General features: G+C 45.8%; 2 protein-coding genes across 3 annotated transcripts; one reads left to right on the top strand and one right to left on the bottom strand.

The window, feature by feature from the left end:
* Nucleotides 1-7,473: 7,473 nt before the first annotated feature.
* mrnip (MRN complex interacting protein) lies at nt 7,474-10,717 on the top strand. 2 transcript variants are annotated; one of them, XM_008421171.3, is made up of 8 exons: nt 7,474-7,720; nt 7,825-7,965; nt 8,671-8,730; nt 9,128-9,234; nt 9,741-9,807; nt 9,875-9,984; nt 10,112-10,175; nt 10,379-10,717. In XM_008421171.3, exons 1-8 carry the CDS (start codon nt 7,691-7,693, stop codon nt 10,598-10,600), a joined length of 801 nt encoding a protein of 266 aa, XP_008419393.2. In that variant the 5' UTR covers nt 7,474-7,690; the 3' UTR covers nt 10,601-10,717. The 2 variants fall into 2 exon arrangements, with proteins under 2 accessions (XP_008419393.2, XP_081468095.1); XM_081611969.1 differs by lacking the exon at nt 8,671-8,730.
* Nucleotides 10,654-16,180, bottom strand: sqstm1 (sequestosome 1). The gene is made up of 8 exons (XM_008420989.3): nt 15,791-16,180; nt 15,124-15,219; nt 12,556-12,818; nt 11,617-11,755; nt 11,478-11,546; nt 11,265-11,410; nt 11,016-11,190; nt 10,654-10,943 (listed from the first exon to the last, which is right to left on the bottom strand). Exons 1-8 carry the CDS (start codon nt 16,131-16,133, stop codon nt 10,783-10,785), a joined length of 1,392 nt encoding a protein of 463 aa, XP_008419211.2. The 5' UTR covers nt 16,134-16,180; the 3' UTR covers nt 10,654-10,782.
* Nucleotides 16,181-16,213: the final 33 nt, after the last annotated feature.

Genomic DNA, 16,213 nt, shown 5'->3' with positions numbered 1-16,213 from the left:
TGTTTGTGTATTAAAATATTCAAAAATGTTCTAAAAAGTATGTTTGCCAAACTCACAAGTTGCTATATTGTTATTTAACCGTTTTATGTTTAGCGCAGCACTGGACTGGTATTTAATTCCCACGTTAGTGACATTAATGGAGTTTACTGTGCCAGCGTGGTTATTAGGATATTGACTTGTGCCACACAAGCGAAGCTGCTTGAGAAATATAACGATGTTTTCTCTTGGCATGCTTTGTACGTCACATCCGGCTTGTTGATGATGGACCATTCCGGCTTCCATATCTGACATGGAGAAACAGGAGATGATAATCTGAGTGAATCTCCTCTTGTGCTGGTCTGGAAGAAGGATGGCAGTCAGGATGTGCTCAGACTTCAGCCCTGCAGTCCGACTGCTTAGCTGCTCCTGGAGGCAACACTTACTTTCCTATGGCGGAAATACGCAGCATTCACGTCTCAATGCCCCGCGGCCATTTACAGCTCAGCATGTTTGCAGCAGTTTGTTGTGCTACCTGGACGATCTCCTGGTTTTTGCTTCGAGTGAAAAAGAGTGGACAGGTCAGAGGTTGTGCTCCAACGCCTTCGCCTGCCCAAGAAATGTCACTTTATGACATCATCAGTGACATCATTTCTGAGACACATCATAGATGGTCTGTTGATCCTGGACAGGCTGACCTGATGGAGGACGATGGACGCTCTGCTTCAGTCAACAGGACAAAATGGTTCCTTGGTGTTTTATTACCAACAGCTGTTCATCTGAGGCCCGTTTGCTGCTGGACAGAGAGGAAGAGCAGAACCAAAACAACAACAACTGGTTCTCACAGAAAACCTTCTGACTGGACAGAGGAGGGAAGCAGCCGTTAGGTAAACCGAGGCAGAGTCCAGCTTTTCCATGACGGACTGAAGGTCCAGTTAAAGTTTCTTTTAATCACACTGGAACACAAGGAGCTGGTTTATGATTCAAGAAAAGTTGTATCCTTTGATTTCCAGAATTCCTTTTAATTAATAGGCCAAATTAATAAATAAGGCCATTTGAAAAGGCAAAGTTAAATATTCACATGTTTGATACATTTAATCGTGTTAATTGGTTACAGGTCAGTTACTCTGTTCTGAACTCGGCTCATGTTTCATGAACACAACAAGTTCAGTCCTTTTTTCTGCTGCTTCCCTTTTATGTCTGTTTCTTAATCATTTTAACTGTTTCTTTAAACGCTGCGGGTTTCAGAAAAGGTTTTGTTGGGAATGGAAATCCGACCAATGAATCATAATTTCTATTGACACACGGAGCAGAAAATCAGCCAAGAAAATCATTTAGACTTTATTTTATTCACTTTCAGCACCGAAAGGAGACGATTTAACCATCACATCCGAGAAGAGTTTCTAAAACAAGTCTGTGCAGCGTCTGAGGAGAAGGAGGAGGGCAGCTGAGAGGATGGACTGAAGACGCTCCCTGAAATCACATCGTGTCTCTGTGTCCTGAGAAAACGTTTCTTTTTGGTGAGAAATGGACCTCGGTGTCTAACAGAATCAAACGTAACTCTTTACTATGGCCTTTGTCTAACATAGCGGTTCTCAACGTGGGCGGTACCGTTCAGAGGACAGCAGGGGGCGCTGGCGGACATTTTTACAAAAGGGGGGCGCTGGGATGCCTTTGGGGGGCGTTTGGTCGAAGGTAAACTTTACACCTCAAACAATACCAGTTTAGACTTTGAGCAACTTGCTAAAACTGTTTTGTGTAACATTAAGTCATGCTTGGCTGCAGCTGTATCGATGGCAGCTCTTCTATATTCAGTGTTTGTAGCTTCTGTTAGCTTCTTGGCGCAGCTCCGTTCTCCTGCTACTGGTAGCTAAAATCACGATACCCTCACTGAGTATCCCTCTGAAAAATGAACCCATTGAAATAAAGAAATCCCTCCATGGTGACACCTCGATAGAGAGCGTTGGCATGTTGAACATCTTTTATCTGGTCATGTTGTGGAATATTTAACTACTAGAAAATGGAAAAGAATAAGAATATATTCTCCACTCTGATTGGCTGATAGGCCTACAGATTTTAACTTGAATGTTCATCAAAATTTTCATAGACGCCTGTGAAAATAATTTCTATTCTCATGACTTTTTGGTTCTCTGGGAAATTATTTTTGATGATAAATACAGAAACAAGCATGAAAATCTAAACAATAGTGATAGTAATATTAATGATAAAATAATAATCAGTGCAAAGTAGCCTGTAGATTCTTTGGTGGTGGGGCTGGATAGAGGCTGGGGGGGCTGGATAAAGGCTGGGGGGGCTGGGTAAAGGCTGGGGGGCTGGATAGAGGCTGGGGGGCTGGATAGAGGCTGGGGGGCTGGGTAAAGGCTGGGGGGCTGGATAGAGGCTGGGGGGCTGGATAGAGGCTGGGGGGCTGGATAGAGGCTGGGGGGCTGGATAAAGGCTGGGGGGCTGGATAGAGGCTGGGGGGGCTGGGTAAAGGCTGGGGGGGCTGGATAGAGGCTGGGGGGCTGGATAGAGGCTGGGGGGGCTGGATAGAGGCTGGGGGGGGCTGGATAAAGGCTGGGGGGGGGGCTGGGCTGAACAGGTAGAGAAACACTGATATAGCAGCATGTGACTCTTTGACTCTTTCTCAACCTTGTAAAGCGTCTCAACAGTATTAAGAGAAAATCAATATTTCTGTTTTGTAAAAATACAAAGTTAAATTTAAATTATCGATGTTGGGCAGAGTTTCTATTGGTCAGCCGGCTGATGACACAACATCTCCTTACATAACCTGAATGTTTCTCATTGAAACGTTTCCAAAGGCCTCAGATCTTAAATTAAATGTAAATAAATGTGAAATGTAGCCTCTAGAAGACTGACCTTTATTACTGCTTTTAACATTCCTGTAAAATCCAGCCTCAAATATCTGGGTGCATATTAATAAAAATAAATCTGAATATTTGGGAGAAACTTCAAAAATGTAAAACTCATTTAAATAAATGGACACAGATTTATCTCTCCTGCATGATCAATACCAGCAATCAAATCTATCAACAGGATGAATTTTGTCTTCATGTGGAAACAGAAAAGGTCATTTAACCAAACAGTGCAGATGGACGACTGCAGCTGTTGATCTGACAGCATGAAAATAAACTGGCTTCTTAACAAATCCAGATGTTTATGGTTCCACATTCCAGGTGAAATATGAAGTTAGTTTCCTTCTTCAATGTGACGTAAAACCTGCCTGTTAATCAGATAATGTGACCCACCTGGGGGTCAAAGGTCCTGTGAACATAAAGATCTTTAAAAAGAACTTTGCACCACTTCTTGAAAATACTAAATTAGATCTTCAAAGGTGGAATAATCTGCCACCATCGTTAATCTGCCGTGTCACTTCTATGAAAGTGAACATTTTGCCCCAGTTCCTTTATTTATTTCAGTGATTCCATGTGACATCAGGTAAACAGTAAATTGACGGTTTCATGCAGAGACTCGGCCTGTTGGTTCTGACAAACCTCCAGTTTGTCCTGGGCAGCAAATATACAGAGACTTTTCTACAGAAACCAAGTCTTGGCTTCACATCGTCTAGTTGTGGCCAGACTGGCCTGCCTGATTTGCTGACCTCTGACCTCCCTTTAGAAGCACGTACCTATAAAAACAACCCCCTGCTGTGAATCTGGGTGCAGAGCAGGAAAATATTCTGGCTGCATTTAAAATCCTATCAGGTCAAATCATAAGTTCCCTCCTTCCATGTCTGATTCTGCCTTTAAAATTTGAAATGGATTATAAAGTTAAACACCTTTCCACTGATGGGACGTCGAAAACACGGATCAGTTTAACTTTCTCTGCTATTCGCGTTTTGTGAAGAACAGAAATCCCTCATTTCCTCAAGTGCCTGAGGAAACGGCTCTGGATAAAATCACAGGTCCAAACAAGAGGGGGTAGATCTACACTGGTAGATCTACAATCTCTGAAGTCCCATTGGGAGAAAGGTCTGGGTCTGTCTGTCTGTCTGCTCTTCATGCTCTATCAGCTCCTTCAGCTCAACGTCCTGCACCGGCTGGACGGTCGTGCAGGACGCAGGTCAAGTTTCCTCCAGGGTCGGATCCCTGCTGTCACTGATGCAGGTCAGAAGTCGGTTCCCTTATTCACCTGCTGGACGTTCAAAACTTCACACCTGCTGGACGTTCAATACTCTCAGAAATATACAATGTTAAATTTGGCTCTTCTGCTCTAACTGCAATTTTTGGAGTCAAACCTCCGAATATTTAACTTTCCAAGAATAAATCAAATATTGTATCTTTTGCTGGAGGTTCTGAGGTGGAAGCAGGAAGAACCTCCTGAAGGGGTTAGGGGTTGGGGTTAGGGTTAGGGTTAGGGGTTGGGGTTAGGGTTAGGGGTTAGGGTTAGGGTTAGAGCTCCAGCTTCGGAGCTCTGGAGGTTTTTACATCAGAACAGATGAGAATTACATTTACAGGCCTGGCAGCAATTTTGACAACACATGGAAACATTCAGGATGAGCAACAAACCACTGCTGTAGTTTTAGCTGGAAAGGGAACAGATTTGAGCATTTTGTGTGTTTTTAAGCTTTTATTTTATTTATTTTTATTTTGTTTTATGTAAGGGTTTTATATGTTAAAGTGGACAGAGCTGTATAAAATGTGAATGTGCTGAGAAAATGGATAAAGTAAGTAAATAAATAAAAAAACTGCCTGTTAAAGTTTCCCTCTTTCAGCAGCCAGTTTTATTATATTAGAGATGAATCTATAACTGCTGCTGCAGAAACATTAATAATAAATCAACCTTTGGCTGCAAGGTGTTTGGTCTGTGATGCATTTATTAAATAATGGAGGTTTTATGTCTTCTGAAGTGTTAAATATAACCTCCAAATAAATAAAGTGAATTTCTAAAAATGATTAGAGCTTTTGCCCCAAATATTCTACAGATTCCAGAACCGGATCCACCTGGACTTACTGGGCCCAGAACCACAGGTGATCAACTAAAGAACTCAACATTCAGGGAATGTTTTACTTTGTTTCCTTTTGTATCAAATCCAGATTTTATCTCATTTCTTTCCAAAGGGAAAATTAGAACAAATGATTTAAATCTTCCTGTCAAAATGTCTCCAGGTGTTTTTCCCTCTAAGGAGTTCATTAGACTATCGATGATAAAACTTGTTTACTTTGTGACGGAGAAATTAAACCATCTTTATATGAATGTGTTGAATCTTTCTGTGATGATGTGCACAGCTGGCTTTCCCCTAAAACTCCTGACTAAGACGTTATTTATTTATGGGAAAATAAACTCAAAAGCTGCTAAATGTAATAATTATTATGGAAGTTTTTCATTCGTCTCTTAAAGCCAAACCTTCTTTCCCCTCTTTTCACAAGCAGCTCTGCCGAAACATGAATCCATGGACAAACATCAAGATGGATGATCTGAGAAACGATCTGCTGGAAACCCCTGATGGCTGTTTGTTTGTTTGTTTGTTTGTTTGCTTGCAGCCTGGTTCGGCAGGTTTCTACACATAATAATAATAATAATAATAATAATAATACATTTTATTTCAAAGGCGCCTTTCTGGCACTCAAGGACACCGTACAATAGTAAAAAAAAAACTGTGACAGAAACAAATAAAATGTAACAAGTAAAAGTAGATAAAAATAAATAAAACAAAACAATGTATCTATATAAAAACTATGTAAAATCAGGCAAACCAATTGTGTCATGTGGAAAAGGCAGATCTAAAAAGGTGTGTTTTGAGTTCGGTTTTAAAATGTGATAATGACTTTATGTTTCTAAGGTATGGTGGTAATGAGTTCCATAGTTGGGGAGCAGAGCGACTGAAAGCTCTGCTCCCCATGGTGGTGAGACGGGCAGAGGGGACAGTGAAATGGATTGAGGAGGATGATCTGAGGGAGCGAGAGGGAATGGCAATATGAATAAGATTTGAAAGATATGGTGGGGAGAGATTGTAAAGGGCCTTGAAAGTGTACAGAAGAGTTTTGTAATCTATGCGGAACTTGGTGGGCAGCCAGTGGAGTCTTTGCAGGACAGGAGTGATGTGGTGCATGGATGGGGTTTTGGTAATGATACGGGCAGCTGAATTCTGGACCAGTTGGAGCTCATGGAGAGATTTCTGGGTGAGACCAAACAGAAGGGAGTTGCAGTAGTCCAGGCGTGATGTCACAAGACAGTGAACAAGGATGGCAGTGGAATAGGGAGTAAGGGAGGGGCGGAGGCGGTTGATGTTGCGTAGGTGAAAATAAGCCGAGCGGGTAATGTGATTAATATGAGACTGGAAAGACAGGGTGCTGTCAAGGATGACACCCAGACTCTTTACCTGAGGGGAGGGAGAAACGGGACAGTTATCAATTACAAGACTGAAGCTTTTGATTTTGGCCAGAGTAGATTTAGCACCAATGAGAAGAACCTCTGTTTTATCACTGTTAAGCTGAAGCAGATTTGAGGAGAACCAGGATTTTATTTCAGTCAAGCAGTCAGTAAGCGAAGACGGTGGGAGGTTGGAGGCGGGCTTACTGGAAACATAGAGCTGGGTGTCATCCGCATAACAGTGGAAATCAATGCCATACTTGCGAAAAATATTGCCAAGGGGAAGGAGATAAATAATGAAGAGAAGGGGCCCTAAGACAGATCCCTGGGGAACTCCTGATGTGACAGAGGAAGGCTGGGAAGAGAAGGTTTTGATCCGAATGAACTGAGTGCGGCCAGAGAGATATGATTTAAACCAGTTTAGAGGAGTCTGAGTGATACCAATAGAGGAAAGTCTGTTGAGTAGGGTGGTATGGCAGATAGTGTCAAACGCTGCACTCAAATCAAGTAGGATGAGAATGGACAGCAAGCCGGAGTCAGCTGCCATAAGGAGGTCATTGGTGATTTTTATGAGAGCTGTTTCTGTGGAGGGGACGAAAACCAGACTGAAACAGTTCATACAGGTTATTGTTGGATAAATAAGTGTGAAGTTGGGATGCTACTACCTTCTCAAGAATTTTGGAGATGAAAGGCAAGTTGGAGATAGGACGGAAATTATTCAGATTATAGTGATCAGCACCAGGTTGTTTTAAGATAGGGGTTATGGCAGCCATTTTAAATGAAGCAGGAACTGTTCCAGTGGAGAGAGAGGAGTGAATAATGGCAGAGATAAGAGGGAGGATGGATGGGGCACAGGCTTTAACCAGGACTGTGGGAAGGGGGTCAAGCAGACAGGTGGACGACTTGGATTTGTGTATAAGGGTTGTAATTTCTGATGTTGTTGGGAGCTGGAAGGAAGAGAAGGAGTGGGCTGGAGGAGAAAGTTCAAGAGTAGGACAGGGGGAGGGTTGTGAGCCGAGATGCTGGTGGATCTTAAGAATTTTACTGTCAAAAAATGACATGAGGGAATTACAAAAATCAGTGGAACACAAATATGAAGGTAGAGAGTCCGGAACTTGAATGATGTTCTTATAAAGTGAGAATATTGACTTGGTGGAGCTTCATTTGAACAGATTAAACCAGTGTAGTAAAAGGATTTGGCTTGAGTGATACAGTCCTTATAATGTAATATGTGATTTTTGTAAATGTCTTTATGAACAACTAGTCCAGTTTTCCGGTGGAGCCTCTCAAGTTGCCGTCCTTTGGCCTTCATGAGCCGAAGTTCAGGAGTAAACCAGGGGGCAGAACGAGCAAAAGAAACAGATCTGGTTTTTAACATCTGATGCTGATACCATGTTTGTTGTATCTGATGGTAATAAATAAAATCATGGTTCCGGATTCAGGCTCCTCCTCCCAGCAGGGGGCGCTCCTCCCGTCTCATTCTTCCCAATTCTTACGCTCCCTGTGACGTCACAGCGTGGTTCAAACGGAACCGCGGGAGCCGGTGAACGCGCTGCCTTCCAGAACCAGAACCAGAACCAGAGCTGCGGGCCGGACATGGTGCAGGACTTCCACGTGGTTCGGTGTTTCCGCTGCCAGAGCTTCCAGGTGCAGCAGGTGAGCGTCCGGTTAGCTTCTGCCTGACTTCCGGTCAGAGGTTCGTTCACTTACAGAAAACAACTAAATGTCGGCAGCTGGTAGGTGACATCCTGCTAAAGATGTTCCGTTTAGAAACTGTCGCGGTTCTGTTGGACCGACCAGAAGTCCGCGGTCCGGTTCTGGAGTCTGGATCTGGGATTCAAACCTCCGGAACAATCAGACCGGAGGTGAAAGTTCCGGTCCAGAATGTATTCAGTTTATTTCCCACCTGTAAACCAGAGGTGCTGAACATGCGGCCCGCGGGCCGTTTGGGGTCGCAGGACTCGTTTAGTGGGTCCAGTAAACGGAGCCAACGATGTGACAGCAAACCTTTGATGCTGAGAAAAAACTGAACCATGTTCCAGAACAAGAAAATACAAGAATTAGACCCATGAAGAAACGGAACGTCTTTCTTTTATTAAAACATTTGAGCTTTTTTTTTTTAAACTTTGTTTTATAAAATTATTGCATCTAATTTATTGCTGGACTGAAAAATCAGCCGTGAACTTTTTCTATGTTTTGGACTCTTCTGACGTAAACAAACACATTTCCAGCCGAAAGATGAATTATTATAATTATTATCATATTAAGAGTGAAAGTTCTGGTTGTTTTGGTTCTGATCCCAGATCGGACCTTCACTCAGCCCATGTTGAGCCCACGTTTTCCCTGCTTCTCGTCTGGCAGGTGAAGAAGGCGAAGAAATGGAGCTGCAAGCTGTGTGGAGAGAAGCAGTCACTGCTGAAGGTCAGAACCCCAACGGGTCAGCGATCGGGTCAGAACCCGGCTGCAGATCTGTGTCCTCCCCTCGTTTGGAACCGGACCTTGTGCGGGTTTCTGATTGGACGACCACATTGACCTGCTTCCCTATTGGCTGAGAAGCAGGAAGGAGGGCGGGGAGGTGCATGTTGTCATAGCGACTGGGTATTTCCGGTTTAGCTTCTCTGGAGCGGTCCAAAGTGTGACGGAACCAGAACCATTGCCCCCTGGTCTCCGATTGACCACGACCTGTTAAAGAACGAGGTTCTGATAGTCAGAACCGTTTCAGGACGTTTGGGTTGGATGGTTCTGTTTCGGTTCTGTTAAAGTTCTGCTTTCCTCCGGGTCGTTCTCCAGAACTCTGATCAGAACTTTTGGTGGGCAGGAATTCGGCCGTGGATCCGGAGCCGACTGCCGGCGCCACGTCCAGAAGCTGAACGCCATGAGGGGAGCCAAGATGGAGGAGCAGGAGGCCCACACCTGGTCGCTATGGTAACACACACCTCCACCTGAACCAGCAGCGCGGTTTGCGCTCCACACTGGGAACGCTGGTTCCCAACAACAGTCGGTTTTCTCCGTATTTGTTCATCGTTGGCCAAAATGTCTCCCATCTGGATGAAGTTTATTTCCTCTTCGGCTCCAGAGATGTTAGCGAATCTCAGACTGACGTTAGCGTTAGCTTCTGCTAATGTTTTCATGCGTTTAGCAGTTTAGTGTAGCGTAGCTCAGACTGTCAGCAGCTAGTGAAGCTAACTTTTGGTTAGCAGTGCCCACTTCTGGTAATCACTACAGCTGATTCAAACATGTTCTCCATGACAACCATGGCGGCCATCTTGAATTTTCCCAGTGGCTAATGTTTCTCTGGAAACATCTGTGCCAAGTTGGGGGAAAGATTTTGCTGAAATATTGAATGACTTGCTGCATTTTGTCTGATTGGTTTGTGGAACCACCTGAGCTCAGCTGTTCTCACCTGGCGCCTCGTTATGCTTCATTCACAGTGAGCAGGAAGACGAAGACGAGGAGGAGGAGGAGGAGGAGGAGGAGGAGGAGCCCACAGGTGACCAGGTGAGACCCGGTTCTGCCTCTAAACCAGAACAGCTGGAGTCTCTGAGCTGCGTGTGTCTGGCTGCAGGTGAAACCCGCTCAGGTGAGTCGCTGGAGCAAATATCTGGACACACCTGAGGAAGAGGAGGAAGGCTTGGAGGGCAGAAACCATCTCCATGGCAACCAAACCATTAGCAGGTGACTTTGAGTTTAATGTGCGTCTGGTTTACTGGTTCCAAACTGGTTTTACCAACTGGAACCAGCAGACCAGATGAGATCAATAATAACTGATCAATAATCAACAATCTGCTGATCTTTATTCCAGGAAGAGACGCAGATCAGAGGAGCTGGGAGGAGGAAGAGGAGACGAAGGCTGCACACCTGTTCAGGTAACACACCTGCTGCTCACGTTGCTATGACAACCCTGGAGAATCATTTTTAAAGCTGCTGGCAGGTTAACTGGATTCAGCTCCAGAAACGTCCAGCAGGGGGCGACTGAAACCCTCTTTATAAACTTTAACGTCACGTGACTCACCTCTCTGCTCTGATTGGCTGATGCTGTGACGTTTGTTTTATTGTCTGTTCTGTGCAGCTGAAACCTACAGCTGTGACATCATCTGTGACGTCATCATCAGCCCCCAGTGGCTCCGGCTCCAGGTGGGGTCAGTTCCTCAGTGCTGACAGCTGGGGGGCGGAGCATCCTCTTAGTGGGCGGAGTCAGCCAGCAGACACTGCCGAGCCCCGCCCCCAACTTCCTGTGTCCTCCATGTTTGACAGCGGCGAAGACTTTGATGAGGATTTTCTGACTTTTTAGATTATTTTGTTTGTGACTGTTGTTGTTTACAGCAGAGACTCAAACATTCTGACATCATTTCAGGTTTTTATTGATCAGAAACCAAGGAACAAATAAATCTATTGATTATAGAGCTCAGACTGAAGCTACTGATTAAATGCTAACAGGCTGAATGCTAACAGGAAGCCGCTGCTGAGGTGATGTCACTGGTGTGGGCGGGGCTGCTTGGCGTACTGGATGGCGTCGAGCGCGGCGCCGATGTCGCCGTTCTTGGCCTGCAGCAGGTGAGTCAGCCAGCCGCCTTCGTCGCTGAAGCCCATGGACAACATGGCCGCCAGCGACTCCACCAGACGCGGGTCGGCTTCTGGAGGGAAGGGGGCGGAGCTTAGCGACGGCCGTGGTCATGGCAACCAGAGAGACGGAGTGTGCTGCTCACCTTGAGGCAGGTGTGGGTAGAGCGCGGCCTCCCGCAGGCCGGTGGGCCCCTGCTGCGGGGCCCCGGGCTCCGGCGGCGCCCGGCCCTCCGGCTGCAGCGACTGCAGCTCCCCTGTGGACGGGTCAACCTCCTTGGAGCTCAGGTGAGTCCACTCCTCGTCAGAGTCCCGGCTCACCTGCAGCCAGGAGTTCTGATCAGAGACTCGTTGATCCCTGATCGGTTCCAGGGTTTTTAAAGCTGCTGACTGACCTTTGACCCTTGGTTGACTCCGTCCTGGTTGCTGGCTCCGCCCTCTTCGTTCATCTCTACGTCACCTGGCCCTGCGCCGCTCTGAGTGGGCGGGGTCACCTTGGTCTTCTGACCTTCGTGCTCCACGTCGATGTCCACGTCGATGCCTGCAGACAGAGATGACGTCACTTCCTGTTCAGCAGGAAGTCCTGAGCGTGTTGTGACATCACTCACCCAGCGGGCTCAGCATGGCGGCCACGCCCTCACCGATGTTCTTCAGGAAGTCCACGCTGGCCTGGGAGGCTGCACAGAGGTCAGAGGTCAGTCAGCTGACTGAGCCTTCAGCTTCAACAGATTTGTTCTCATAACTGACCAGAGGGGGCGCTGCTGTCCGCTGCAGGTTTAGCAGCCCCAGCCTGCTCCTGGTTCTGGTTCTGGTTCTGCTCCGGGTTCTGGTTCCACATTCCACAGTGTCTCATCCTCTTCATCCACTTCCCCCGAGGAAACCAGTGCTGTGGGCGGAGCCAAAACAACCACTTCCTGTTACAACACAGCAGCTCTTCTGATTGGCTCTGACCACCTGTATGTGGAGCCAATCAGCCAGCCAATCAGGAGCAAGCACTGAAACGAACAAATGATGAACAGACGAAACAGGAAATGCTGCAAACTGCCTCCAGACCACTAGGGGGAGTCTGCTGCAGTTATCGTCTACAGAGATGAGGCAATAAATAAATGTTTTTCTATAATAATGTGAAAAACTGAGTGTTTGAGCAAAGATATGAATGTTCTAGAAACATGATCTGTCGGCTCAAATATCCACTAGGATATTTTTATTTCTTTTAGTTCACTGTAATCTTATAACTAGAATAAAAAGAACAAAAATACAGCAAAAAAATGTGCAAGTGTATTCCTGTTTGATAAATTATTGGAAAGAGTGTGAAATAAAATTCTGTGTACCTGTAGTCAGTCTTTAGTGAAAAAGATCTGATTATTATAAGAATAAAAATGATTTTTGTCTGATTTCTTAGACCTGTGAATCCAACATGCCATTTCTTTCTGAATTATTCACTAGAAATGTGGAATAAATCATTAATAATGATCTTAAATATTTTAGCAGAAGTGAGCCAGCGTGTCAGATCATGGAGTCAAAGACCATATAAAGTGTTGACTGGTCCCATGCCGTGCTCCGGTTGACTCCCCCTAGTGGTCTGGAGGACGCAGCGTTCACATCGTTTCATACTTGATGCTGGTTTTACTCATTGTGACGTTTTCCAGTTTCCACCAGTCATGACCCTGCAGTGCCAGGCCTCACCTGCAGGGGGTGCCAGATGGGCAGCAGAGCGTGCTCAGTGTGCTTCCCCTGAGCCTGGCAGGCGGAGCAAAGGTCGTAGTCCGGACACACCGAGCATTTGAAGCGCGTTCCCACCACCGCGCCTTCGCAGCCGTCGCACGTCACGTTAGGGTGGACGGCGGGGGGCGGGGCCATGTGGGCGGGGCCATGATGATGAGGAGGGGGGCCGAAGGCGAAGGGGGGGAAGGCGTGAAGAGGGAAGTCCCGACGGTGCTCCTTCCTCTCTGAGGATTCAACAAAACGATTGAGACGGACGCAGCAGCAACGTAACACACAGTAACACACACAATGTAACACACACACACTGTTACACACACACACACACTGTTACACACACACTGTAACCAGTGGTGGAGAAAGTACTCAAAAAATTTACTTAAGTAAAAGTACAAATACACAGTCAAAAATGTACTTAAGTAAAAGTCAAAGTACCACATTAACATTTTACTTAAGTAAAAGTAAAAAAGTACTGGCTTTTAAAAATACTTAAGTATTAAAAGTAAAAGTACTTGCTGAATGGATTACCTAATCACTAATATCATAAAGTGTGCCGATCGTATTTAATTTGAATACATCAGAAATGTGCCATTTTAATGAACACTACCACAGATTAAACATGTTCTTATTGTGTTTATTCTCTGTAACAGTTTAGACGTAGATATGTGATTCTATGAATCATAATTTCAGGGATGGAAACATTTTGTCTCCTGTCCTAACATAGCATGAACTTCATTAGTCACATTTATTTAGAAAGAAATCTAACTGAAAGAGGATGTAAAGAAGGTGCGGGCGGGGTGGAGGACATGCAACCAAGGAGCCATGTAGCAGAGTTGTAGTCAAGACCACCGAACCCAAGACCAAGACCAGCGCCCTGCGCTAAATGACACAATAACATTAAGTTTACCTATCAAAATTGGTTTTCAGATTGATCTGAAAGATCCACATTCCCATAAAAACACCTAGATATTAAATACTTAGAGCTGAAATATATTTAACCAGTATCAATTAAAACTCACTTCATTCTGTTTTGCTTTCATCAATGTGCTACAATCCGCAGAGGTCTCCTGCTATTCCTAGAAAAATAACGCCCTGGGCGGTTGCCCATATTGCCCATGTCAGAAACCACAACTGAAACATCGCAACTAACGGTAAATAACGTTCAACTATGAACACTGTCCAACATTCAACTTTTACTTATTCAGCGATTAAGTGAATGTCTACCGCACACTGTGTACCGCAGTGTACACAAGAACAAAGAACGGCTCTCAGTGAGGCTTCAGTCCTTAGGACTTAGTAAAGATCCGTCCAGAAGAATCGGATCGTTCCTGAATGTCACATCACTATATTGCAGACTTTGGTACCAGCGTTGTCCCATATAAGACACCTCAATCAAAACCTCCACACAATAATTCAGCGCATGAGTGACAACTTTGTTTCATCAGATGCAACATGTGTCTCAGTACAGCTAGCTTTGCTAGCACAGATCTTACCTTTCTTTAAGCTTTCCTTCCAAGTGACGCTAAAAGTTGGACGAAGTTCCACCGTCTGTGAAAGCGAAGCGCTGCTGATTTTACATGTCGCCATATCAATTTATGCAGCTATTATATTATAGACAAACATCTCCTCCCGCTCAGAGGAAACCACTGCGCATGTCTGGAGCTCCGCAGCGAGTAAAGGTGGAGCCGATGGGTGACAACAGACACTAAGTCACGTTATTGCTTGGATTTTACGGCGCCATCTTAAATCCCTGAACTTCACATTTTAACGGAAAAAAAAACACAATGCGACTTGGATGTAACGAGTAACGCGACAGTTTAGTAGAAATGTAGTCAAGTAGAAAGTACAGACACTTACTGTAAAATGTAGTGGAGTAAAAGTAGAAAGTATCCATTATTAAATCTACTTAAGTAAAGTACAGATACACGAAAACTGTACTTAAGTACAGTAATGAAGTACTTGTACTTCGTTACTTCCCACCACTGACAGTAACACACACACAATGTAACACACACACACACTAACACACACACTGTAACACACACACTGTAACACACTGTAACACACAGTAACACACACACACTGTAACACACACACTGTAACACACACAGTAACACACACACACTAACACACACACTGTAACACACACTAACACACACACACTGTTACACACACACACACACACTGTTACACACACACACACACAGTAACACACACACTGTTACACACACTGTTACACACACACACACTAACACACACACACACTAACACACACACTGTTACACACACACACACACACAGTAACACACACACACTAACACACACACACTAACACACACACACTGTTACACACAGTAACACACACACTGTTACACACACTGTTACACACACACACACTAACACACACACACACTAACACACACACACTGTTACACACACAATGTAACACACACACACACACTAACACACACACACACTGTAACACACACACTAACACACACACACACACACTAACACCCCCTCGCCCCGTACCTCTGATGTAGAGGCGGAACGTGGCGTCCTTCACGAAGCTCAGCCCCATCATCAGCTCATCGTCAGAGGAGAACGCCACCAGGTCTCCATCTTCATCTGAAACACCATGACATCACCATGACGTCACTATCATCAACAGCCAATCGGAGCAGGCCTCTGTGGCCACACCCACTACAGCTTCAGACAGGGAGGTCATGTGACCAGAACCGGGTCACCTGGTTCTGATTCTTTAACATGTCCTGAACAGAACCTGACCGGATGGCCCGGTTCTGGTTCTGAGCAGACTTGGACAGAGGGAGCAGACCAGAACCGGGTAACTATGGCAACCAAGTCTATTTAGATATGCAGAGGAGTCCAACCAATGAGCTGTCGGCACATTAAAGGAGACGGTCTCCATGGTGATGAGGAGACGGGACAGGTGTACCAGCTGATGGGCGTGGCAGAAAAACAAACAAGGTCACGTGACCTGAGAGTTTACAGGTCGGACCAGAACATCTGGGTTCGGTTTTACCAAAACACCTGGAAACACCTGGAGAACCTGAAAGACATCTGGAGCTCCAGCTGCCTGTAAACACCGGGCCTGAGGCTGACCTCTGACCTCTGAACTCTTCATTAAAACAGTCAAACCAAGCTGCGTCGGGACGTGTGCAGGTCACGTGACGCTCACCTTTGTAGAAGAGGCTGCAGGTGGAGCCGCTCAGGGTGGAGAAGACCGCAGCCACCTTCCGGCTCAGGTACTCGAAGCTGCAGGAAACCTCCTGGTCCACCGCGAACCGGCGGATCTCCTTCACCTGCTCGTCCTTCCCCAGCAGGTAGGCCTTTACTGTCACCGACATCCCGACCGGAACCGAACCGAACCGAACCGAGAGAGAGAGAGAGATACGGGCCGAGCCGATCCGAACACGAACTCTACAAAGTCTGAAAGTTTGTGACGCAGCTTGAAATCTCCGGCCTTTTATGTTTACTTCCGCCTTCGACGTCACCGCTGCCTGGCGTACTCGGGCTCCCATTGGCCGCTCGGAGTCCCGCCCTGACCGGTGGGAGGCTGCGGGATGAGTCCGTGCGGGACTTTCCAGCGAGCCGCGTGACC

The sequence above is a fragment of the Poecilia reticulata genome, chromosome 10 (assembly GCF_904066995.2).
Source record: "Poecilia reticulata chromosome 10, P_reticulata-male-v2, whole genome shotgun sequence".
Lineage (NCBI taxonomy): Eukaryota > Metazoa > Chordata > Actinopteri > Cyprinodontiformes > Poeciliidae > Poecilia > Poecilia reticulata.
This window is presented reverse-complemented; position numbering and strand designations above follow the sequence as displayed.

What these genes read in the sequence shown, in the direction of transcription:
- sqstm1 (XM_008420989.3), bottom strand. Translation starts at nt 16,133, where the DNA reads ATGGGAGCCCGAGTACGCCAGGCAGCGGTGACGTCGAAGGCGGAAGTA. An exon ending in CGCCATGCTGAGCCCGCTGG is followed by an intron (nt 11,411 to 11,477) that starts GTGAGTGATGTC and finishes CTCTGTCTGCAG; the next exon opens with GCATCGACGTGGACATCGAC. An exon ending in GAGTCAACCAAGGGTCAAAG is followed by an intron (nt 11,191 to 11,264) that starts GTCAGTCAGCAG and finishes TCCTGGCTGCAG; the next exon opens with GTGAGCCGGGACTCTGACGA.
- mrnip (XM_008421171.3), top strand. Translation starts at nt 7,691, where the DNA reads ATGCTGATACCATGTTTGTTGTATCTGATG. An exon ending in GGCAACCAAACCATTAGCAG is followed by an intron (nt 9,985 to 10,111) that starts GTGACTTTGAGT and finishes TCTTTATTCCAG; the next exon opens with GAAGAGACGCAGATCAGAGG. An exon ending in AAGGCTGCACACCTGTTCAG is followed by an intron (nt 10,176 to 10,378) that starts GTAACACACCTG and finishes TGTTCTGTGCAG; the next exon opens with CTGAAACCTACAGCTGTGAC.